At 44.0% G+C, this 24,910-nt stretch overlaps 1 protein-coding gene across 8 annotated transcripts in view; it reads left to right on the plus strand.

The window, feature by feature from the left end:
• The window catches only part of IKBKB (inhibitor of nuclear factor kappa B kinase subunit beta), an 85,166-nt gene that overhangs the window by 19,066 nt on the left and 41,190 nt on the right, over positions 1-24,910 (plus strand). For all 8 annotated transcript variants that reach the window (XM_029936542.1, XM_029936496.1, XM_029936525.1 and 5 more), the window contains exons 3-5: positions 895-989; positions 2,433-2,550; positions 5,119-5,188. In XM_029936542.1, coding sequence (XP_029792402.1) covers positions 895-989; positions 2,433-2,550; positions 5,119-5,188 — 283 coding nt within the window. The remainder of the gene's footprint in view (positions 1-894; positions 990-2,432; positions 2,551-5,118; positions 5,189-24,910) is intronic.

Here is a 24,910-nt window from a genome sequence, read left to right on the forward strand (position 1 = left end):
ACTTACAAGACACAGGTCTGCTCCTTGTAGTGTTATTGAACACCTACTAAGGGCTGGGCGCTGCTAGGCGCTCAGCTTCACAATAGCTCTGAATGGTGGGCGTAGGTATTGTCATTTTACAGATGAAGAAACTGAGTCAGGCCAAGCGCTCCGCCCAAGCTCATAGAGCTAGTAAATGCTAAATTGAATCATCCTGTATTCCAGCTACTGTGCTAGGGCTTGCCTTCCCCCTGGAGAGACAAGACTTTTTTTTATGTTTTATTTTTGAGAGAGAGAGACAGAGTGTGAGCAGGGGAGGGGCAGAGAGAGAAGGAGACACAGAATCCAAAGCAGGCTCCAGGCTCTGAGCTGTCAGCACAGAGCCTGATGCAGGGCTTGAACTCACGAACCATGAGATTATGACCTGAGCCAAAGTCGGCACCTAACCCACTGAGCCACCCAGGCGCCCTGGAGAGACAAGTTTTGCATGAAATCAGATGGCAGTGTGTCATTAACTATTAGTTGAGTCATACTGAAGGGCCATTTGTGTAGATCAAAATGATCAATACCAGTAATGTCCTATGGCCCCATCCAGCATGTGGGGCTCAGAGGAAGGAGAAATCTCTTTGGCAGGAATGGTCAGCAGAGGTTTCATGGAGGAGTTAGGACCCAAACAAGGCCCTGGTGTAGACTCAGGATGGATAGAAATGAGAGAGAAACGTGGGAGAGGTGGATGTACGGAGGCTGGCTGGTGACTTGGGGACATCTATCAGTGGATACTTAACATGGGCCTCGGGATCCCAGAGGTGATGCCTTGGGCCCTAAGGAGACAACGTTAGGTTTGACTCGTGGCTTTCTGGGCGAGTTTGGATGTTAGTTCTGCTCATCTTGTCGCTGTGCACGTTCCCTCCGCAGGAAACAGGTGAGCAGATTGCTATCAAGCAGTGCCGGCAGGAGCTCAGCCCCCGGAACCGAGAGCGCTGGTGCCTGGAGATCCAGATCATGAGACGGTGAGGGCTGGTGCGCACGCCACGACAGGGGGGCCAGGAGACCGCAGGAGCCGAGGGGCTCCGGCCCTCCAAGTGACATCTGGGGAGCCCTCCGGAGCAGCGGCCCCACCTGCTGCCCCTGGGAAAGAAAGTCCTAAGTCTCAGTCCCTCAGTCAGGATAACAGATTCTAGAGGAGTGGCTGTTCGTGTCCAACGCTGGGCCTTACCATGGGCTTCTGGTTGGTTTTTGTTTTTGTTTTCATTTTTGTTTTTTAATGTTTATTCATTTTTCTTTTTTTTTTTAATGTTTTATTTATTTTTGAGAGAGAGAGAGAGAGAGAGAGAGAGAGAGAGACAGTGTGAGCAGGGGAGGGTCAGAGAGAGAGACACACAGAATCCGAAGACAGGCTCCAGGCTCTGAGCTGTCAGCACAGAGCCCGACGCGGGGCTCGAACCCACGCACTGTGAGATCATGACCTGAGCCGAAGCCGGCCGCTCAACCAACTGAGCCACCCAGGCGCCCCTGTTTATTCATTTTTGAGAGAGAGAGAGCAGAAGCCAGGGAGGGGCAGAGAGAGGGAGGGAGGGAGACAGAGAATGCAAAGCATGCTCCAGGCTCTGAGCTGTCAGTTTAGAGCCTGACGTGGGGCTCAAACTCACAAACCATGAGATCGTGACCTGAGCCAAAGTTGGATGCTCAACCGATTGAGCTGCCCAGGTAACCCTGAATTTTCTTTAGAGTGCCCCATATGAAGTCCTCACTGTACTTTGAAACTGCTTCTAAAGCAGTTTTACTTGTTTGTTGTTTGTTATATTAAATAATTTAAAATAGCAATCATGGCGCATTTTCCTCTGTCAGCAAAGATACTTTTTCCTTCTTACATTTCCAATTCCACGGTGGTATGTGACTCTCCACTGCAGATACTTCTTCCTCTAGTGTGGAGACAGGGACCATCTGTCAGTCCTGGGACGGTTGCTACCCTTCCAGGTAGTCAGGGTTTAGGTCAGCAACCCAGTGGTTTTGCAAGATTTCAAACAGGTGCTCCCTCCATAAACCTCTTAAAAAGGGGAGGTGTCACCTTGTTTGCACACACACGCACACCCACACACACCCCGTCCCCACTGGAATGGCATGAGTTTGGGAGTCCCTCTACTTTCTCTGCTTTTAGAAGCAGTTTCGAAGTACAGTGAGGACTTGATATGGGCACTCTAAAGAAAATTCAGTTGCCCATGATGCACTCACAGCCCTTGCGCTCATGGTGCCGAAAGTAGAGCTGGATGGATGTTGGCTGACCGGGCACCAAGGTGAGTAGCCGGTTCCTGACCTCTATCGTCCTGCTAGTTCCCGAGGGCCCTCGGCTGGTCCAGGCCTTTGCTGTAGAGCTTTGCTGAGACATGGACAGAGTGGGGAATGGGCTTGAGCCTGAAGTCTGGGTGTCTCCCTCACTGGCTTCTCTTTCCTAGGCTGAACCACCCCAACGTGGTGGCTGCCCGGGACGTCCCTGAGGGGATGCAGAACCTGGCTCCCAATGACCTGCCTCTGCTCGCCATGGAGTACTGCCAAGGAGGAGACCTCCGAAAGGTGAGGCTCCCAGGGTGGCGGGACGCAGCCTGTCTGGGCAGGGAGTGGCAGGGAAGCCTTTCACCCCTTTCATCACCAGGAAGCCCCGGCAGCCACAGTGACTTTGCCTTGCGTTTCCTCCTCAGATCCCCCTCTTCCATCCTCAGGGTGGGGTGACATGCGTGTGATGTGAATCAAGAGCCTGAATCAGAAGCTGTTACGAGAAAGCCAGGGAAGGGCTTGCTGTGTGTCCTGCACAGTGATTACTAAAATGACAAGGAAAAAATCACCAGGTTTTGAGGACGGGGAAGGCCTGGATAAGTTCCAAAACAAACTTTTCTTCCCTAGGCACGTCAGGGTCACCACAGTCCTTTGGTGCCAGCGTCACTGCTGTCCTTATTAGGAGGAATTTTCTCCCACAGATGTGGTGGCACTGTACGCAGGGTCACACAGTAGAGCAGGAAGGGACTGGCTTAGTAATCAGGGGACTGGGCTGATACCCCAGAGCCACCACTGACTCATCTTCTGGGCATTTGTCCCTCTCGCACATTCACTTCTCTTTGCTACGATGTACACTTCAGGGTGGGTGGCGGCAGCCTCTTGTCTCGGGCGGTCGTATCTGCCCACCTCCCCAGCGTTGTCTGAAACAGCCTGCTTTTATATGTTGCCTTGTTTGATTTTCAACAGTCCTGGGATGTTGGTAAAACTATGATTCCCGTGTGAAGGATGGACGTCATGGCCCAGAATGGGAGGCCGGTGACCAGGTCTCACATGGCTACAGCGGCAGAGCTTGGGTCACAGCCCACGGGAGGCCCACTGAGGGCCACCTCTCTGTGAAACTGAATGATGCCACATAGTGCGAGGAAAAATAAAAGCTGTGGATGACAGAGTTGTTTTTGTATTGAAAAAGAGATCACTCTGTTAGTGCGCATCTCCCCTGACTTCTCACTCTAGAAGAAGGGCTGCAGCATTATAACAGGTGGGCATGGGCAGGACACCCAGGCCTTCCTGCTCTCTTGACATGGCAGCTTCCTGCATCCAGCATCATGTGCCGTTCTCATAATTTTTCGGGCCCCTTCTGCCTTCTTTTTGTGAAGGAAACTTTCCATGAGTGTTGATCTGCCCACGTGGCTTTCTCCTGCCATAGGAGGTGGGCAGATCCTGGGAGTGTCACAGCAGGATGTAAGCAGTCATTGGCATGACCCACAATTAGGGGACTGATAACGATGAGAAATGGGGAACTTGACAATGCTTCAATTTTCCTCTTTATTTTCCTAACCTTTGACAGTCATCCGATTGCTAAATGCAGTTATTTAAAAGAGGAGATAGAATCATGTTGTTGCAATTGAGCGGCTGGTTCTTAGAGGGCAGTGGGAGTTGGTTGGACCTGATTATGGAGGGCTCTGAAGCCCAGCAGAGAACCTGAGACTTGATCTCATAGGCAGCAAAGAGCCAGACAGCCAGGGAAGAAGATGACGCAGACTTCAGCCTAAATGACCTGATGTGGGGCACAAGATGATCTGGGGGAGGCAGGAAGCCCTGCACTCTGAGTGGCCTTTGTCCAGGCCGCTCCCCACCTTCCCCCAGCAGGGGTGGGCAGGGAGAGCGCTGCTGCCTACAGCACCTGGGATCTCTGTTCTCCAAATGAGCCTATCTTTCCTCCTCTCAAGAGTTCAAAACCCACTCCTCTGGGCACAGAGAGACAAGCTTGGCCGGCACATGAGCGAATGTGGAAGCCATAACTGATTGGAAGACTGAAGTATGTGTGCCCAGCTCAGGAAATGGGCTCTTCATTGTTCTTGGATATAAATATTAGTTAATAACTTTAACCCTCAGGTAGAAAGTTCTTTTCTGCATTGTCTTCATTTGAGGCCAGCTGCCAGCAGCATATTGAGCCCAGGCCAGGAGGGCAGAGAGGACAAGTGTTGGGACTTGGGCCTCTGATGGACATGGCTTTATATTCCAGTACTGCCCTGAAGTGGCTGTGTGGGCAGACAGATCCTTGAACCCTTCCAGTCTCAGACTCCTCACCTGTGAGGCATTTACCTCCATGGCAGGGAGAGGATGAAATGAGACCATGTAGGTAAAGCTTTACTGAGCTAATCTGTGTAGCCGTTAGCCAGGTCCCAGGCATGTAGTAAGTGCTCATTAAAAATCCCCCCCTCTCCCATCATCCCACCAGCAAGGCCATGTCGGGGGAAATGGTCAGAGGATGGTTTTCAGTGGGTGCCTCCAACCCTGCCCTCTGTGGGACTCTCGGGAGCAGTAGCCCCACTGTGGCCAAGTGTGGCCTCTGGCCTGCCCTGCTCAGAACTACATCTCAGGTGAGACCGAAAATTCCTCATCTTAGAATGACTCAGACACCTCACCAATGAGTACGGGAGTGCTTCTGGGAGTTCCACTTCTGCTTCCTCTCCACCTCGGGCCAGTTCCTACCAGCTGCTGCCCGGGCTGCTCTGACAGGCCTCCGGTGCTCCAAGCCCAGGGCTGGGGTTGGCACTCACATGACTTCAGCTGGGAAGACACACTGTGGGCTTGGTGGTGGTAGGGGACTTCTCACTCTGATGCTTCTTTTCAACTTCTTGACAGTACCTGAACCAGTTTGAGAACTGCTGTGGCCTGCGGGAAGGAGCCATCCTCACCTTGCTGAGTGACATTGGTAAATCCCAGCCCTGGACGTCAGGGTGTGGCCTCCAGGGAGGGTGTGTGGTGCCCCTGTGAGCTCTTACGGAGCACAGAGGGAAGATATTTTGGTCCTCTGTTCCTCACAGAGGGTGTGGTTGAGGGGTCCCAGACAGAATGGGGAGGTCAACAAGGGCTAGTCAGGCAGGCGCTGAACTCAAATAGATTTCCCTTCCTTCTGGACTAAGTCATGAAGTGAATGACAGTGTATATAGAATAACAGATTTCCTTTCCCACCAAAAAGTTCCACTCCCCCCTTTCCTGGAAAGGCCAGCGATAGAACAGGTTGTCATTTGAATGAATTTTATCCCTTGGCAACTAATTTTTCCACTTCCACATTGACAACATTGGAAAAGCTGCTTTTGATTAATCATTTGGTATTGTTAGCGTCCTCAGATAGAGGATGGACGCTGTCTGAGAAGGTTAGGGAGGAGAGTGACCTGGTACTGCAGAGGTCAGACGCAACCTCCTGGACCACGGTGCCCACTCTAGGCTAGCACCGGGCTCCAGCCTATTGAAACAGACATCAGGCGCGCCTGGGCGGCTCAGTGGGTTAAGCCTCCCACTCTTGTTTTCAGCGCAGGTCATGATCTTGCGGTTTGGGAGTTCAAGCCCCACATCAGACTCTGTAGTGATGCGTGGAGCCTGCTTGGGATTCTGTCTCCCTTTCTCTCTGTCCCTCCCCTGATCTCTCTCTCTCTCTCAAATTAAACATAAAAAAAAAAAAGGAAAGAAACAGACATCAGAAGTGACAGAGGGCCTGGCCTAAGCCTACTTTTTTTCTTTTCTTTTTTAAATTTCCCAAGTTGTTGGTACAAGCTGATCATTTAAAATTTAGAGTTACCCGGAGTTTGTCACCTAGTGGGTGCCCCCAGATATGGGCATTGATGCCATATTCCAACTCTGTCCATCTCAGCCTCTCTGAAGCTACATACTTTTATCTTTTTGTTTACTCAAACTTTTTATTTATTTATTTATTTATTTATTTATTTATTTAGAAAAATATCAAATACATAGAAAAGTTGAAAGAGTAGTATGGTGAAACCCACATACCTTTCAGCTGGATTCACCAGTTGTTACCGTTTTGCCACATTTGTAAACCTGTGTTTTCTGAGTCTTGCCCTGGAAGGGTAGGTGGGCCTCTAGTCCCTGAAACGGTGTGCCTTGCTAGTGTGGGTCCACCTCTCCCTTACCCTCTGGCACTCTTCATAGAGGACGGGCAAGAAGGAAATGAAGGTGGGGAGAGTCCAGCAATGATGTAAAGTTAGGTTCCAAACAGTCTGACATAGAAAATTCCACCTCCCTCTGAATCCTGTGTCTTTGTCCTTTGGATGGAGTTCACAGTGAGGACAAGTGGACATTGCACCAGTTTTATCTGATTTGAGTGGGCGTCCCCGCCAGCCAGACTGATTCCTCCAGGAGATGGCCTATGTGAGTCTCCCGGAAGGGCCGTCTGTGTCTAGTGGGTCTAGTCCGTAAGTTAAGAGTCCCACCTGTTTTCTTGACACCTTGCCACATGGCTCATGCATCCACGTTGGACAACACTTGATTGTCTTGTTACCCGGTGGCCAAATTATTAATTTATTCTCTGTTGAGCTGGGTTAAAGGCAGGTTAGTAGTTTGAGGAATATTCTTTTGCTCTTCATGAGAAACTTATTTTATTTCTTTCTGGTTAGAGCTTTAAGTCACTTTTTAAAATTAATTTATTTTCTTTTAGAGGGAGAGAGAACACACGAGCAGGGAAGAGGGACAGAGGGAGAGAGAGAAAATCTCTTAAGCTGGCTCCGTACTTGGTACAGAGCCCAACATGGGGCTCGATCCCACAACTCTGGGATCATGACCTGAGCCGAAATAGAGACCACAGCTTAGCCAACTGAGCCACCTGGGTGCTCTGAGCTTAAAGTAATTTTTTTTAAGTATTATCCTCTCAAGTATTTTTCTTTCACTGATTATATAATTTGTGAATTCAGCAAATAGTTAATTTCTTGGCTAGCATACAAAGAACTTTCTACTTCCTCCTAAAACTTTTACTTCCTCAAGTGATTCTCTAGTGATATTAATAGAGCGTCTATTGGTTGCATATTCTTTGGTCTGGGCACATTTTGTATCCTGTTACCATTGACTTGTGTGATAGCTTTCATATTATCTATTTAAGTTGTGGGTGTGTGTTTAAGTTATACTAAGTCAGAATAATGAAGACTGGTACACTTCCAAGTGTGGATGCAGTTCATCTCTCCTGTAAGTGGGTATATATTAAAATTCTTTAGGTCACTGATTCCCTATCTTTCTTCTCTGTGACCCAAAATTGGAAATAATGAGGCTTTGAAGTACTAATACTCTAGAATGAAATTCTAGAAAGCAGAGGCTTTAGTCATTGCTGTGTCTCCAGCATGTAGAATAGTGGTATCTTATATAGCAGCTTCCCTGTAAATATCTGACAAGTGAATGAAATAAATCTGAAAGGAAATTAAAATCACTAAGGGCCTGTTTAAAAAAACAAAACCAAAAATGATGTCCACATATAATTAACAGTCTCAGGTCAAATACCCGCCCTTACACTTATTGGCATCGTGACCTTAGCCATGCTACCTAGTTTTTAAGAACATCTGTTTATCTAGCTGCAAAACGAGACTGTCCCTCCTCTCAGTAGAATGGTTATGAGGACAAAATGAGACGACAGACGAGCAGCTGCCAGCACAGAGCTTTCTGCTCCTCACGTAACGTACGGTCAGCAGATGTTCATTTCCTTCTCATTTCCTTCCCCCTCTGGATTTGGATTGATAGCATCCCTTTTGAACACCCGCAGTCAGGCTGATCTGGGATCCCGTGAGCCAGGCAGGGGGTTCCTTGTGAGACTTCCCTTCCTGGACGTGGCTCGTCCGCAGGCCTGCTCCTGCGCCCATCACCTTTTGGAGGCCGTCCCACCCCTGCTGTTGTGGTTGTGGTTGTCGATAAGCTTGTATGTTACTTTCCTTTCTGTTTGTGATTTCTGTACAAGATTCATCAAATTTATTTCTTTTGCAAGAGTCTTGTCACTGAGCCAGAGTTCAAAGGCATCTCTCGGAGCTCATAGAACCTAACTCTTTTGTATTCTGAAACATTTCCTGAGTATATTTTGTTCCCAGTGTGTTCCAAGTGCTGGCCCCATGTTCCCTTTGTCGGAGTCACCACTGCTGTTCTCTGCCAGGTTGACTTCAGATAAGCGGCAGAGCCACACCCTTGGCCCCTGGGTCCAGAATTCATTGCCTTCTTTTCTGGATTAAGCCTGTTGTAAGCCTCTTCTGAGCCACTGACCTTATAGAGATGCCCACTCAGAGCTGTATCACGGCAATAGACATAGAAAGGATTTTTCCAGTGAACTTTAAAGATTGGCCAAAAAGATACTGCAGAAGACATTGGAGAAAATGAGCAGTTGCCTGGTGAGCACAAATGCCAGGACAGACCTATTAGACAGTTTCTCCTATGCTGTAAGTGATCTGGGGACAGGTGCAGGGGCAGCCGGAAATGATCTGGATTGCCACATAATTTGACCCTAAAATAGCTCAAGGAAGTTATATCTAAGTGGACTCTATTTAAACACTCTTGCTCATTATCCTTTGGAAAATACTGGAGTGTATTTCTTTCTGCCAGCAGAGGAGCAAACTCCTGGGCACTCAAGGCTGAGGGACAGACTGACACTTTCTGGAAGCCCACATCTCCACTGTCAGGCGGGGACTTGCCTGTCCCCTGGCCAGTTGAGTGGGCCGGTTGTGTGATCACCAAGGCCTCCTCATCAGATCTTAAGTCTGCGTCGATCTTCCTTGATGGCCAGTTTCCTGTGGGGACTGGCCATCTTGTCCTCTGAACCTTCAGGAACCCCTCTCCCCATTTTCATCTGTGCCCCATTCTCTGAGTCATCATCTCTGTCCCTATTGGAACTGCCCCTAACAGGCATCGTATCTCAGCATTAAAAAGCAGAGAGGGTTTCAGAGAAAATACAGGGCTTTAGGGAAGAGAACTTATCCTAGGAATCAGAAAATTTATTTAATGAGTCTCCAGTTGTGTGGATTTATAACACAAGAGGACCACCTGATGTCAGAAATTCAGATCATTTCTATATAAAGTATGTTGGAAAGCATAAATGCACATAATAATAATAAAAGAGAAGACAACTGATTTTTGGTCCTGGCTTCTCCACTTTCCCAGCTCTGTTACCTTATGGTCCATTTATCTTTTCATTTCTTCTCTGTGGAAAACTGTGGTAACTTTCTGGGCTTACATATGCTCAACTTTAAAATGAAGGGTTTGGGCTAGGTGATCTCTTAAGTGCCCTTCTAACTAAATATTCTATTTTCATTATTCAGGGGGCTGGTTTTCAGAATGGGCACCCCAGAATGTCTTTGGCATTCTATCCCAGCCTGACTGCGTGGCCCCGTCTCTCTTGCCTCTCCCCTGATGTATCTCCTTTCCCCAGAGCTTTGTCTTGATGCTTTCTGTTCATTCCTGCTCCATCCCCTCTGTCCCTCTCTGCACCTGGACTGACTGCCTACTGCTTTCCAGTCTGCTGTTTGCCAGGCTGTTCTCATGACATCTGTATCAATCATATTTTCTCCAAAGTCTGTATCCAACCCTGAGCCTTATTCTCAGCTCCACACCTGTGACTATATACCTCTCCGCAAATCATTACCAAATGGAAATCCTAGACTTCTTCCCTAAGCCAGATCCCTTCCTGGCATCCCTTTCCTGTGTCACCAACCCATCTCCCCATCAGTAACCTAGATGGGAGCTCCAATTCTGAATCTCATCTCTTAGAAGCTGCCATCTTCCTGCTCCATACCCTCCCATTTAAAGTCTCCAGAGCCTTTCAGCCCTCCTTCATGTCATATATCCCATTTTCCCTCTCTGTTCCCACTGCCTGCACTAATTCGGTGACCTAGCAAATCACTGCAGTGATCCCCCACCTGACCTCCTTAGCCCCATCTTACTCATCCATCTTTCATGCTTTTGAAAGGACACTTTCATCATAAGCCTTCAAGGCTAAACCTCTTTGCTTCACATTTCTCTCAGTCTGCTCCCACCAATTTAGCAGGTATGTGGCTTTCAGACCCCCCTTTTGAACACTCCTGCTAACCTTTGCACGTACCGCTTGCTTTAGAATGCTGCTCCTGCACCTGCCCAATGACCCTAAGCTGTCCTGTCTTTCAGGACACGGCTTTAGACCCACCCTGACCCATCACACACAGTGGCTCTCCGTCTCATGGAGTTCCTGTCCCCGGTTGCCTCCTGCACTCACTTGGTACTTGGTGTCTCTGCTGTTGTTATGGGATCTCTGCCTGTGGCTGCCTTGAGGACTGACTTCTGGCTTGGGGGCTGCTGAGTGAAGAAACTGCCTTGATTTCGTGGCACACTTCCCACAGTACCTAGGAAATACAAGACACTTCATCAGCACTTGTCAAACAAATGAGAATGATTGTGCACTCTTCTCGGCAGCTGGTGTGACTGCCTTGCTACCTTCCTAGGGGGCTGTTTTAGCTGAGAAACCTTCGGTTGGATTAAATCTTTCTCCACATGTTCACACCTGGCCTTCCAATTTGTTTTGTTTGGAAAGTCCAGTGACACCAGAGTGACTGGCACATAATAGTGTTAAATGTTAATAAAGAAAACTCCACTGAGTACATTTTAAAGATCTTACTGGCTTTATTCAGTGATTCATGAATTGCGCAGCGCCCCATCTAGCAAACAGAAAGGAGTTCTGAGGAGCTGCACAGAATGAAAGACTCTGATAGGCAGAAGGGGGCAGGACAAGGAAGTCACTAGCAAAGAGTAGATTGTTTGAGGTAAGGTCACCTTTCTTTGGAGGATGGCAGGGGCCCCATCAGGCAGATTGCCTCATTAGTACAGACCGGGTAATTCCAGACTAAGATCACATTCCTGGGAGAGGCTGAAGGTACAATTAGGTTAGACGCCCCCCTCCCCAACTTGAGTCTTGGTTTCGTGACGTGGGTTTAGCACAAGTGACCATTTTAGCCCTTTTGTCTTTTTTTAAAAACAGTTCTTCCCTTTTGATCAGTCTTTCAGCGTAACCAAGATGTGATCAAAATTTAAGGCATTAGCGCCCCTCCCAGCTGCTGCTCTGAAGTTCTAACAGTTTTTGCTGATGCTCTGTGATTATTCATAGGTCAGGACTTCTTTTTGCTGAATCTCTATGGGAGTCACAGGTCATGACTTCAGGTTCACATTTTTTTCTCAGTCAGTAATTCTCTTCATTCCATTTTTGACATTCCATTCTTAGGTGGTTAGTGGCTGTGAACATCATTTACAACTTTGTGAGGAAATACAGCACGCTAGGGAGATTGCTATGATCCTTACACGGAGGGTAATTCCTGATGTCTGGAGTCCACTTCAAAACCATGGCCACCAAGACCCAAACCATGAAAATCAGCTAAAGAAACACCATGTTGAGTCATTTTCTTAAGCCAAGTGGCTTCGTTCGGTGATATTATGTAGCTGCCTTTCAACTTCCCTGAAGTGTTAATCCAGCTACAGCAAGTAGTGTTGGCCATGGCACAGACCTCTTGCTCAGCTTAAAGATAATCAAGGACTGTCCTATTATCAAGAGCAACTTTGGTCAGAGAGTCCAAGGATTTTTGTTGAGCAGCTATTGCTTTAAGAGTTAAGGAGAGATTCATCATAGATAGCCTCATTTGTACTCCTAACTAGGAAAGGAAGGATCTGCCAGTGGGAGCTAATACTGAATTGTGAATGCTCCCTGATAATTCCCATTTGTGTCATTGGCACAGGACCAGAATGAAGGTCAGTAAAATCTAAGGGTCTTAGACCACACAGGTGGTTTTTATTCTGGTTACCCTTGCCTTGTGTCCCTTTCTTTGTATAGAGCCTGGATGCAAGGTTCCCTGGGCTCCCTGGGTTCCCTAGGATTGTTCACCAGAGACTGGGAAATGGACCCCCAGGGTTAGAGAGTCTGGTGCAATAGAGATGGTGCAGAGTTTGTTCAGAGAAACTGGGAAATTGGAAATCAGACGTCTGTGACAGGCAGAGCTACAGAATCATCAGCACTGTGGTACATCCAACAGTTCTTTGGAGGTTGGATTACCCCCTTAGCAATGGCCTGGGACATACAGATGATGGTGTTATCTTTCCAGGCCAATGCCAGAGTAGAGGACAGAAAAGGAGGAAGAAAGGGTTTCATGTTTAAAGTATGAAGTCCTACCTTGGTGTTAGCTATTTCTCTTCCTTGTCAGGGAGCCTGGCTGATGTCTGGGTGAGGAGGACCCGGAGTAGTCCCTTCCACGGAGGTTGAAGGGTAGTCTTTGTCTTTATTGATTCCCGTCGGAGGGTGGAAGAAAATGAGAAATGTTAGTTTGGAGAGTCATTGCCAGATATTTGAGAAAACTAGAAGAATTTAGGATCCAATCTGGTTTATGGGTATATAACAAAACCTGAAAGAAAGGTCACAGGACTAGAATCTAATATCTACAAAAGTGTGAACAGTTTTTCTCTCTACAGTTACCCCATTTTTTAAATTAAATATGATCGCAGTGAAACGAATTTGTTTGCATTAAAATTGGTTCGGCTTGTTTGGCCTGATTACATTCATAAATGCAGCAGGAATAGTGATTAGCCATATAAGCTACTTTTAAGACTGCTTTGTGGACCTTTTCATAAAGAATCGGGTTGAACTCTTCAATCTCTGAGGCCAGGAAGCCAAGCCAAGGATTCCCCACCAGATTTTACCTGCAATACTTAGAATTTAGGTGAATTTTCTCTTCTCAAGTTTCCCCTAAATATCCTGGGGTTTCTAGGCCTGCCAGTAAGTGACCTTTCTTACTCATCTGGTAAGACTGCTAGGAACCTTTTATAAGCAAGGTACCAAGTGATTTTTCCAAGCAGTTCCTTGAAGCTGTCTGGCCATATCTGAGCCTACACACAGCTCTCTTAAATGTGACATTTCAGTAGTATAGCCCAAGTTCTTAATTGTGTCCTGTTACAAGGACAGCAGTGTCTCATTGGACTTATCAATACCTAGCTGTATTACCATGAAAAGAATACTCAAGAGTTTCTGGATTCTGGAGGGACCAGGTAAGGAGAAAAAGTAAATGTTTCATTCACAAAGGTATGCTTTACCAAATTGCTATAAATCAGGGGTAGCTTAGAAGGTTTCCTTAAATCTGGAGAGGAAAACAAAACCTCAAGGAACCAGCAGTATTTCAAACCAAAAGTCGGAATCCTCCTCCTCAGCTCATTCAAGTCCCCTTTAATCAATATTTGTTCTGCTTGAATCCACTTCTTCCATTAATTCAGGGAATTTTTACTGAGAACAGTTTTATGATCTTAAAGTTGTCAGAAGCCTGTACTTGCCTAAGTTCTTTCCCAAGTAAACCCTTTTCTTTTTGAATGTGAAGTACTTCAGAAACACTTTCATAAGAGCATCACAGTTGAACAGTAACTTTCTGCAAATGACAAAGACTTAAAAATGATGAGAGTTCATTTGATAAGGGAATTGAACAATTTCTGTGATATACAACCTTTTAGTATAATAACTGGAATTATTATTGGTGGCATTATTGTAGGACACATAGAGGTCCAGTTTCTGGAACACTTACATACTACACAGATCTACTATAAAGAAAGCTTAGTATTACTCTTCATTTAACAATGCTTCTCCTATAATTTAACATAGCAAAGAAGCTCAATTAGTTTTACATACCCCTTTGTATAAAGAGAGAGTAAACCTTTTGAGATCTTCCAGGAGCCCTCTGCAAAATTCCAGTTAGTTCAGGGTCAGAAAGACTTCATTTAGACCAGTGGTCCAAGAAAACTTGTTTGTTTTAGCAGAGAGGAACCAAATTCTAATTTTGTGTCAGCCTATTTTTGATGTTAAAACTGGTTTTTTATTCAGCGGGAGGGAGAGAGAACACCCCAAGCAGGCCCCACACCCAGCACACACGGGGCTCGATCCCACAACCATGAGACTGTGCCCTGAGCCTAAATCAAGAGTCAAATGCTCAATGGACTGAGCCACCCAGCCACCCCTCACATAAATTCATATTAATCTTAGCCAACTTAACCACACATAAAATTCCTTTCCCAATATTCCTTTTTTTTTTTACAAACATTCTAGGTCTTTTTTACATTCAGATTTTGTCCTGTGTTTTTCCACTTTCCCATTCTGAAATAACCAGTCTCACTTTAGGACAAAATTTCTTTTCCCTCAACAAAAATGCCTCTCCATTCCTCATAGCTTCTCTTTCTGAAGAGAAGCTTGCATACAGAGATGTTTCTCTTATTATTTCCAGTAGCTTTGATTACATATTATTTAGAATTTTTAACCCTTAGAAATGAATTTCTAGTGAAAACTGAGATGTAAGCAGTTGTGAACTGCATGTTAAACCAGCATGCTTCATGTTGGAAAATGTATGAGTGAATATATTTAATAACTTTTAGAAGCATATGCTTTTTGTTTAGACTATCCACAGAGACCTCATAAAGTCAGCCACCATCCTGTTATTTTTTCTGTTGATATAATATGGATAACATATATTCATATCATTGTCATATAGATAATATGAATTTCTTTGACTCATACATCCATGTAGAATAAATGTTATATGTCTATATTATATTTAATGGTGATAATGCTAAGACATGTCTATTTTTTTAATGTTTATTTTTGAGAGAGAGAGAGAGAGAGGGAGCAGGGGAGGGGGAGAGAGAGAGAGAGAGAGGGGGAGAGAGGGAGGGAGAGGGAGGGAGAGGGAGACACGGATCTGAAGCAGGCTCCAGATTCTGAGCTGTCAGCCCAGAGCCCAACATGGGGCTCAAACTCACAAACTGTGAGATCATGACCTGAGCTTCATGAAGTCAGATGCTTAACTGACTAAGCCATCCAGGCACCCCAAGACATGTCTGTTTTAATTAAACCAACAAATTTAAATTAACTTTAATACCAAATATTTTCCATGATTATGTGAACCTGAAGACCATTTAGGTTAGCTTCTATCATATTCCTGAGAATGTTAGGAATACTTAATTCATATAAATGCTTGTTTGTTTTTAAGCCAATTAAATACAAATACATTAATTTTGGCAATTCAGTTTAAAGGAAGAAAATACCTCACGTCTGTAATGCACTTATGTATAGATACATGTAAACATGCAGGCATATGCAAAGAGAGACCTTCTAGTTTTCATTTAAAAAAATTTTAGCAATAAAGGGGCACCTGGGTGGCTTAGTTAAGCTTCCAATGCCAGCTCAGGTCATCATCTCATGATTGGTAAGGCTGAGCCCCGTATAGGGCTCTGCACTGACAGCGCAGAACCTGCTTGGCATTCTCTCTCTCTCTCTTTGTCTCTCTCTCCTCCTCTCTCCCCTCTCCTCCCCTCTTTCCCATCTCTGCCCCTCCCCCACTCATGCTTTCTCTCTCTAAATAAATACATAAAAAAACAAAATTTTAGCAGTAAGATGGCTATGATAATGCAAAACTCATCAGTTTGTAGAAGCATTTGGATCCAAATCAGGTTTCTGGTACATGAAATGAGGTGATCTACATAGATGTTGAAAACTTTTTCTACTACTATTTGTGGGGAGGACACTTAAGGTTTGCAGTTGTCCTTAAAGTAATCTTATGGAAGCCGTGACCCAGATTTGGGACAAGAGAGTTTCTGTAACAATTTGTATTTGTAAAAAGCTTCTCCCGACTCTTTTCTTCCATCCTAGGTATCAGGGGTGGTCTAGATAGGAGTTCCTGGAGGCAACCTGGTAGAGCAGTTCCCTCTCAAAAGTACAGGGAAAGAGTGCAAGTTCCTCTAAGAAGTGCTTTTGGTCCCTAAGGTCAGAATTTTTATATTCCTTACAAACCTTTTGAGAAAAGTAAGGGGGGTTTGGGGATTGGTGAAAAGGATAGGTGGTCTTTGAATTGTTTCTGGAGCTGCATTTCTTGTTTTGCAAAGATTTGTAAGATAAGGAAAGTTGTTTTTAATTTCTCAAAGAATTGGGTTGTAACTTAAATGATAGCATAGGTTCACCCACCCATTTAAAGCGTATTATCTTTAATTTGATTTTTTTTCTATCAGTAAAGTTTCCAACTAAGATGAAAATCGAAGATCTCTGTGTTCTGGGTTTAGAGTTGTTTTGCCTTTGGAATGTTTTAGCAAATCCTTCCACAAAAGCTTCAGAAGTTTTTTTCTTTCTGGATACATAATTCTATTTGAGCTTAGGGGAGAAGGCCTAAAAAGAAATTCCTACCAGGCTCTGATCCAATCTGATCAACTTCTGACCACTATGTTACTTTTTTTTTATTATTATTATTATTTAAAAAAAATTTTAACATTTACCGTTTATAGAGAGACAGAGGGAGACAAAGCATATGTGGGGGAGGGGCAGAGAGAGGGGGAGACACAGAATCGGATGCAGGCACCAGGCTCTAAACTGTCAGCACAGAGCCCGACGCAGGGCCCGAACCCACAAACCATGAGATCATGACCTGAGCCAGACACTCAACCTACTGAGCCACCCAGGCACCCCCACGGTGTTACTTTAAAAGTCCTTTCAGGGATACCTGGCTGGTTCAGTCGGTGGAGTGTGTGACTCTTGATCTTGGGGTTGTGAGGTCAGTCCCATGTTGAATGTAGAGATTACTTAAGAGTAAAATATTTAAAAAAAAAAAAAGTCCTTTCAAATATTTTATCAAGTTCAAGCTGGGACAAACAGTAAATATTCCTGGCAGTATTGAAAAACCCCTTGCACTCAAGAGGCATCCCTAAAGCAGATGCAAAAGATACTTTCTTTTCCTCTCTCTACTGGGTACTACAAACAGATATCAGGAAGAGCTGACTCCAGTAAGGATTCTCACCTTAGCCAGCTTCTGCCAGTCTTTCAGGATCCCTTCAGCCAACTATGAGTGGGGTTTAGAGAGTGTAGCTCCAGTGTCGGTCAGAATTTGGTAAGGGTTTTTTCGTAAGTTTTCATTTCAGTTTCCCCTTGGCTGTTTAAGGGAATAATGTTAGCACTTTACCAGACGATCCCTCAGTCTCATCAGTGAGTTCCCCTCTTCAGAAGCAGATGTGGGAGCACTAGACTTGGTCCTGAAGGATGTGTACAGGACCTTTGAGAAGACCATTTTTCCAGTATCCCAGTTGATTGCATATGAAACCTTGATTTCTGGACCAGTTTTTTGATGATGGACCCCTGAGAGAGTACAATGTGGGAGACCTAGGTATTGTTTTAGATGCCTTTTGTATCTAATTTTTCATTAGCCTTTTGCAATGAAACTTTAAATGAAGCTATTTTGGTATCTTGAAGGCTTTAAGAAGCTTCTATACATCAATTAAAATAGGTATCCATCCCATTCTGTTTGTTTGATTGGGAACCCTTACTTTAAAAAAATTTTTTTTATTTTTAATTTTAGAGAAAGAGAGAGTTCAAGCTGGGAAGAGGGGCAAAAGGAGAGAGAGAGAGAGAGAGAGAGAGAGAGAGAGAGAGAATCTTAAGCAGGCTCCACACTGACGTGGAGCTTGATCCCACAACGCTGGAATCGTGGCCTGAGCTGAAACTGAGTCTGCCACTCAACTTCAACTGAGCCACCCAGGCACTTGCTTTTAAGTGTACTTCTTAAATAAAGGATCTTATTTAATTGGAATGTTCCCATATTGGCCATTGTAATTCTAAGTTGTCTTTAGTAAGATTTTTGGAGATATTTATAGCTTCCCAAACCATAGTTTTTAGTCATTAAATAAGCAGGTTGCTGGAAGATGGCATACTCAACTCTTTGGAATTTAAGGATCCTTTTTTCTTTCTTTTTTTTTTTTTATTTTAAGCTAAGGCTTTCTCTTGAGGCCAATCTAATAACCTAAGGAGAATGTGTTGCTGGTTTATTTTTTATAATTTACATCCAAGTTAGTTAGAATATGGAACAACAATGACTTCAGGAGTAGATTCCTTAAGCCCCTCATCCATTTAGCCCCTCCTCCTCCCACAATCCCTTCAGCAACCCTTTGTTTGTTCTCTATATTTAAGAGTCTCTTATGTTTTGTCCCTCTCCCTGTTTTTATATTATTTTTGCTTCCCTTCCCTTATGTTCATCTGTTCTGTACCTTAAAGTTCTCACATGAGTGAATCATATGATATTTGTCTTTCTCTGACTAATTTCACTTAGCATAATACCCTCTAGTTCCATCCACATTGTTGCAAATGGAAGATTTCATTCCTTTTGATTGCGGAGTAATACTCCCTTGTATATATGTACCACATCTTCTTTATCCATTCATCCATCAATGGACATTTGGGCTCTTTCCATACTTTGGCTATTGTTGATAGCACTGCTATAAACATTGGGGTACATGTGCCCCTTTGAAGAAGCACATCTGTATCCCTTGGATAAATACCTAATAGTGCAATTTCTGGGTTGTAGGGTAGTTCTATTTTTAATTTTTTGAGGAACCTCCATACTGTTTTCCAGAGTAGGTGCACCAGTTTGCATTCCCTCCAGCAGTGCAAAAGAGATCCTCTTTCTCCACATCCTCGCCAACATCTGTTGTTGCCTGAATTTTTAATGTTAGCCACTCTGACAGGTGTGAGGTGGTATCTCATTGTGGTTTTGATTTGTATTTCTCTGATGATGAGTGATGTTGAGCATTTTTTCATGTGTTGGTTGGTCATCTGGATGTCTTCTTCGGAGAAGTATCTATTCATGTCTTTTGCCCATTTTTTCATTGGATTATTTGTTTTTTGGGTGTTGAGTTTGCTAAATTCTTTATAGATTTTGGATTTTTGTTGTTGTTGTTGTTGTTGCACAAAGGAGACTTTATACTTGCGGCAAACAAGATCCTGGGCAATACCTTTTAATGCCATGACTCTCCACGTCCGGGGTGAGCCGCTTTCTTTTCTTTTAAGTAGTTTATTGTCAAATTAGTTTCCATACAACACCCAGTGCTCTTCCCCACAAGTGCCCTCCTCCATCACCTCCACTTCTTTCCCCTCTCCCCCTTCAGCCCTCAGTTTGTTTTCAGTATTCAATAGTCTCTCAAGTTTTGCGTTCCTCTCTCTCCCCAACTCTCTTTCCCTCTTCCCCTCCTAATGGAAACCCCTCCATTAGGTTTCTCCTGTTCTTCTGTTAGACCTTTGAGTGCAAACATATGGTATCTGTCCTTTTCCGCCTGACTTATTTCGCTTAGCAGGACACCCTTGAGGTCCATCCACTTTCCTACAAATGGCCAGATTTCATTCTTTCTCATTGCGATGTAATACTCCATTGTATATATATATAGATTTTGGATATTAACCCTTTTCTGATACGCCATTTGCAAATATCTTCTCCCATTCCATCAGTTGCCTTTTAGTTTTTCTGATTGTTTCCTTGGCTGTGCAGAAGCTTTTGAATTTGATGAGGTCCCAATGGCTCATTTTAGTTTTTGTTTCTCTTGCCTCTGGAGACATGTCAAGTAAGAAGTTGCTATGGCTGAGGTCACAGAGGTTTTTGCCCTCTTTTTCCTCTAGGATTTTGATAGCTTCTTGTCTTACATTAAGGCCTTTTGTCAATTTTCAGTTTATTTTTCCATATGGCATAAGAGAGAGGTCCAGGTTCATTTTTTTGCATGTTGCTGTCCAGTTTTCCCAGTGCCATTTGCTGAAGAGACTGTCTTTATTCCATTGGACATTCTTTCCTGCTTTGTTGAAAATTAGTTGGCCATACGTTTGTGGATCCAATTCTGGGTTCTCTATTCTGTCCCATTGATTTGAGTGTCTGTTTTTGTGCCAGCTAGTTTGGTGATTGTAAAGTATTTTATGGTGTACCTCATCATGTGGAAATTTTCTTAAGGTTGCAGGTGACCTAGTGTCAATCTAACCTATTCTGTAACCAAGTCATTTATTCACTCACTGATTCATTCCTTCATCCATTTATTTTTAAGTAGGCTTCATGCCCAGCATGGTGGGCAACACAGGGCTTGAACTCATGACTGTGAGATCAAGACCTGAGCTAAGATCAAGAGTTGGATGCTCAGCCAACTGAGCCACCCAGGCGTCCCCTTTTAAAAATTTTTTATTATTTATTTGTTTTTTGGTAATCAATTTATTCTTAAGTGGGTTGACCAGCTTAAGACACAGGAGTCTTAAGAGTTAGCTAGCATGTGTTCTAACAACTTTTAAGTGTTCGATTATGCCCACTAGTTTTGTGGATTTTGGCTTCTGAGATTAACAATAGCCTTCATCTACACAAATCACATGAACCTAGTCTGACCCTGGTCAGTAACCACCAACAATTCCTAACATGGAACTGGGATTGGGGAAAGGACTAATGCAGCAGACTCCAAAGAATGGGGAACTGTGGACTGAACCACCAGCAGTTCCCAAGATGGAATCTGGGGACTAAATTAGGGGCTGGGGATTCTAATCAAATGGGGAACTCTGAAGAGCCAGTTAGATGGGGAGCCATCTAATTGCCAGTTTATGCAAAGAGCTGAGCTCAGAACCAAGAAGAACTCACCAGTGACCCATGGAAAACAGGAAGAAAGAGAACTTGAAGGGTTCCCGGGTACCATCCTGTGTTTCTTGTTGTCCCTGAAGCTATCAGAAGTTTCCTTCGAATCTCACAGCTGTCACCAAATATGTTGAAAAAAAAAATTCAACTGAGTAAATTTTAAAGATATTGTTGGCTTTATTCAACAGTTCATGAATTGGGTAATAGCATCCCATCTAGCAAATAGAGAGGAGCTCCAAGGAGCTGTACAAAATGGCAGACTTTTTTTTTTAAGGTTTGTTTATTTCTGAGAGAGAGAGAGACCGTGAGAGAGAGACAGAGCATGAGCAGGTGAGGGGCACAGAGACAGGGAGACACAGAATCCAAAGTAGGCTCCAGGCTCTGAGCTGTCAGCACAGAGCACAACACAGGGCTCGGACCCACAAACCGTGAGATCATGGCTTGAGCCAAAGTTGGTCACTTAACTGACTGAGCCACCCAGGCGTCCCCAAAATGAAAGATTTTTATAGGCAGAATGGGGAGGGACATGGAAGTCACTAGCAAAGAGTAGAATGTTTCAGGCAAGGTCACCTTTGGGGGATAGCAGTCTGTCAGGCAGATTACCCCACTAGTGCTGACCAGCTAGTTCTAGACTGACTAGTAAAGATTACATTACTAAGAGAGGCTGAAAATGCAGTTAGGAATTAAGTCCCCATTGGTGAGGTGGCCTTAGCACAAGTGATTCCGTTTTGACCTGTTGTCTCATTTTTAACTGTAGGCACACAGTCAGTTTTTATTGAGTGAACAGACATCCTGTTGTACTTCTTACCCACTGGTGACTTAAACCTGTTGGTAACTGTCTTTCCTTTCCTTCTAATCTCTGTTTCACCTTTTTGGTACATTTACCTTCCCATTGCTTTTCTATGGAATGTATCCAAAACATTCTATGGAATGTTCCTAAGGGAGTTTAGTCATCCCTTTAAATCTGGAATGTGGTAAGTAGGGATTCCTGGATAAAACTCTTGCAAAACTGCTTTTCTACATGGAAATCTAGCCGGTCATAGTTGGTCTCGAATTTCTGGTCTGTAATCTGAAAAAAAATATTATAGGAACTGTGGCTTGAAATTCTGGTTCATCAGTAAGAACTCCAGGAGCATCGCATTCTTCAGTCATATATTTGTGTCTCCTCACGGGCTAAGGGAAAGCTAGGGTACCTACCCGATGCCATTCCTGAGAGCAATAATAGGGGGAGGCTTTTGTTTTCCTGGCAAGTCCTTAGCCTGGACCCTCTCCACACCAGCTTCTAGGAAATGCCAGTATGCAGCTTCAAAGTTCACATACAGTGGGTGCTTCTTACAACTCTTTTTTTCTACAGTTGGAATGTGCAAAATTAACTTTTAGGCTTTGTGGTATGGTTTTCAGTTTTTATATACATGTATTTGCACCATCACTAGGGGTTTAGACTTTTAATAAACTTTCAGGTGCAGAAGTATTTTTCTTAATCTCAAATTCTCATTTTCCATCCAATTAAATTAGGTTTTCTCCACTTGAGACAACTTTGATTCATTTACTGGCACGGCTGGTCAAGTACTGTTTTATAAAATGTCGCACAGTCAGGCCACGCTTTTTAAAGCCTGACTCTGCAAGAGGAGCTATCTCAGAGTTGTTGCCTGTCAAAATTTCGACTGTGTTACTCAGTCCAACAAATTGCATGTAACGATACCTAAGGAATTCTTTAATCCACAGTCAATATTAAGTGGACAAACGTGTTTGAGCATAAATGACTACCTTGAAATGAGGACTCAAGTTTGTTATGTACAGTTGCTTTCATCAAAGCATCAATAGACCGCTATTAATAGTCATCTGTGAATGAGTTACCAGCTCGCGTGCCTCCTCGCTGAACGTCAGATGGCTGTTCCTGCGCAGCCTGGTGTAGAGGTTAGCGCTTCCAGCCTGGCTCGAAGGTCCTTCTCCAGCACTGCGGGGCTTCTGGGTGCATCTCACCAGCTTGTCGCCCGTGTCACAGGCACTGAGATGTCCACGTCTGACTTGAGAGGGGTTGTCGCAGCCTGGGCATGTGTTCTTGCTCAAAGTACAATGAATCTCAACTTCTGCGTATTCTGCTTTTATATATTGTGCCCTGAAACTCTTATCATGTACCAAAATAGGCCTTTTGTAAGTCCGTCAGCAAACACACGTGTTGAGTTACTGCACGCAGGGCTTGCTGCCAGCCACGAGTTCAGGTTCAGCTGCACCATCCCTGCGTGCAAGGTTGTGTCTGTGCAGTTGCTCAAATGTCTTGCTGTACTTTGCTTTGATTCTTTAATAAGAATTAGTAAAATGCAAAGGAAAGTGCTGGTCAGAAGCATCAGTCTTTAAAAGTTAATGCAATTGGCTGTCTTTCTTAAAAATAAAAATTAAAAAAAATTATTAAAAATAAAAGGGGTGCCTGGTTGGCTCATTCAGTTGAGTGTCTGACTTATGCTCAGGTCATGACCACACAGCTTGTGGGTTCAAGCCCCTTGTCAGGCTCTATGCTGACAGTTCAGCAGGCCTGGAGCCTGCTTCGGATTCTCTCTCTCTTTCTCTCTCTCTCTCTCTCTCTCTCTCTCACACTGCCCCTCTCCCACTTGTACTCTATCTCTCTCAGAAATAAACAAACACTTTTTTTTGTATCTTTTTTTTAATAGTTTATTGTCAAGTTGGTTTCCGTATAACACCCAGTGCTTCTCCCCACAAGTGCCCCCCACCATGACCATCACCGCCTCCCTCCCTCCCCCTCCCCCTTCAGTCCATGGTTTGTCTTCAGTATTCAGTAGTCTCCCTTGATCTGTGTCCCTCAATCTTCTCCGCTCTCTTTTCCCCTTCCTCTCCCCATGGTCCCCTGCCAGGTCTTTCCTGTTAGACCTATGAGTGCAAACATATGGTATCTATCCTTCTCTGCCTGACTTATTTCACTTAGCATGACACCCTCAAGTTCCATCCACTTTGCTACAAATGGCCAGATTTCATTCTTCCTCATTGCCATATAGTAAGATGTGGTGTATATATATATATATATATATATATATATACAATGGAGTACTATACTATAAACATTTAAAAAATTATTTAAAAGTTGATACAATTGGGAACAAAATAGAATGGAATGTTTGGGGCGTGCATTAAAGAAGCATGTCTTTCATGGCATTGGGACATTCATTGGACCTAAGCCAATCTACTGTATTCAGTTATGAAAGAAAAGAAAAATAAGGAACAAGTATGAAATACTGGAACTATATGGTCAAAGGCTGTTAAAAGGGCAAATATAATTGGAGGTTTCATAATTAATTGATATTCTGAGCTGGAACTCCCCTACTAAAATGGAAGTCAGTTGTTTATCTGGGTTTGACTTTCAGATGCATTTTTAGGAAACTTGCAGTGTGAAAGTCTTTTTATGCAGCCTGTCTGGCTACTTGGTTTCTGTGGAAGACCTTCTCTCCCTGCTGTGCAGAGCAGACAGGAAAGGCTGCCCACCTCCTGGTCTGCCTGCATTCTGTCTGGTGAGAGAGTGAGAGAGAGAGTGTGAGTGTGCAGTGGTGGCCCAGGGAAGCCTCATTGTTGAACCTCCTAGTGTGTCATTGCTTATTATCTTCGTAAACAAAACATACCCATCTTTGACATCCTTCTGAGTCATAGTGTCTACATCTAAGTTATATTCTCTGTAAACTTAAATGATTTTAAGACAGTTGCCTGCTATAATGTGGATCTGTCATAATTTGTCCAGTCATTTCCTAGTTGATGACTTGTAGTTCATTTCTTTTTTTAATTTTTTCCCTTTTTTAGAATTTAAATTGTAGTTAATTAATATACAGTGTTATGTTGGTTTCAGGCATAGAGTTCAGTATATTCATCACTTATATACAGTACCCAGTGCTCATCACAAGTTCCCGTCACCCATCTATCCCATCTCCCATCCACCTCCCTCCATCAGCCCTTCGTTTGTTCTCTATTTTTAAGAGACTCTTGTGGTTTATTTCCCTCTCTTTTCTCCCCTCCCCCTTATGGTCATCTGTTTTGTTTCTTCAATTTCACATATGAATGAAATCATATGGTGTTTGTCTTTCTCTGACCGACTCACTTTGCTTAGCATAATATATTCCAGGTCCATCCATGTCATTGCAAATGTCAAGATTTCATTCTTTTTGATGCCTGAATAATATTCCAGTGTGTGTGTGTGTGTGTGTGTGTGTGTGTGTGTGTGT

Source organism: Suricata suricatta, chromosome 1, assembly GCF_006229205.1.
Source record: "Suricata suricatta isolate VVHF042 chromosome 1, meerkat_22Aug2017_6uvM2_HiC, whole genome shotgun sequence".
Lineage (NCBI taxonomy): Eukaryota > Metazoa > Chordata > Mammalia > Carnivora > Herpestidae > Suricata > Suricata suricatta.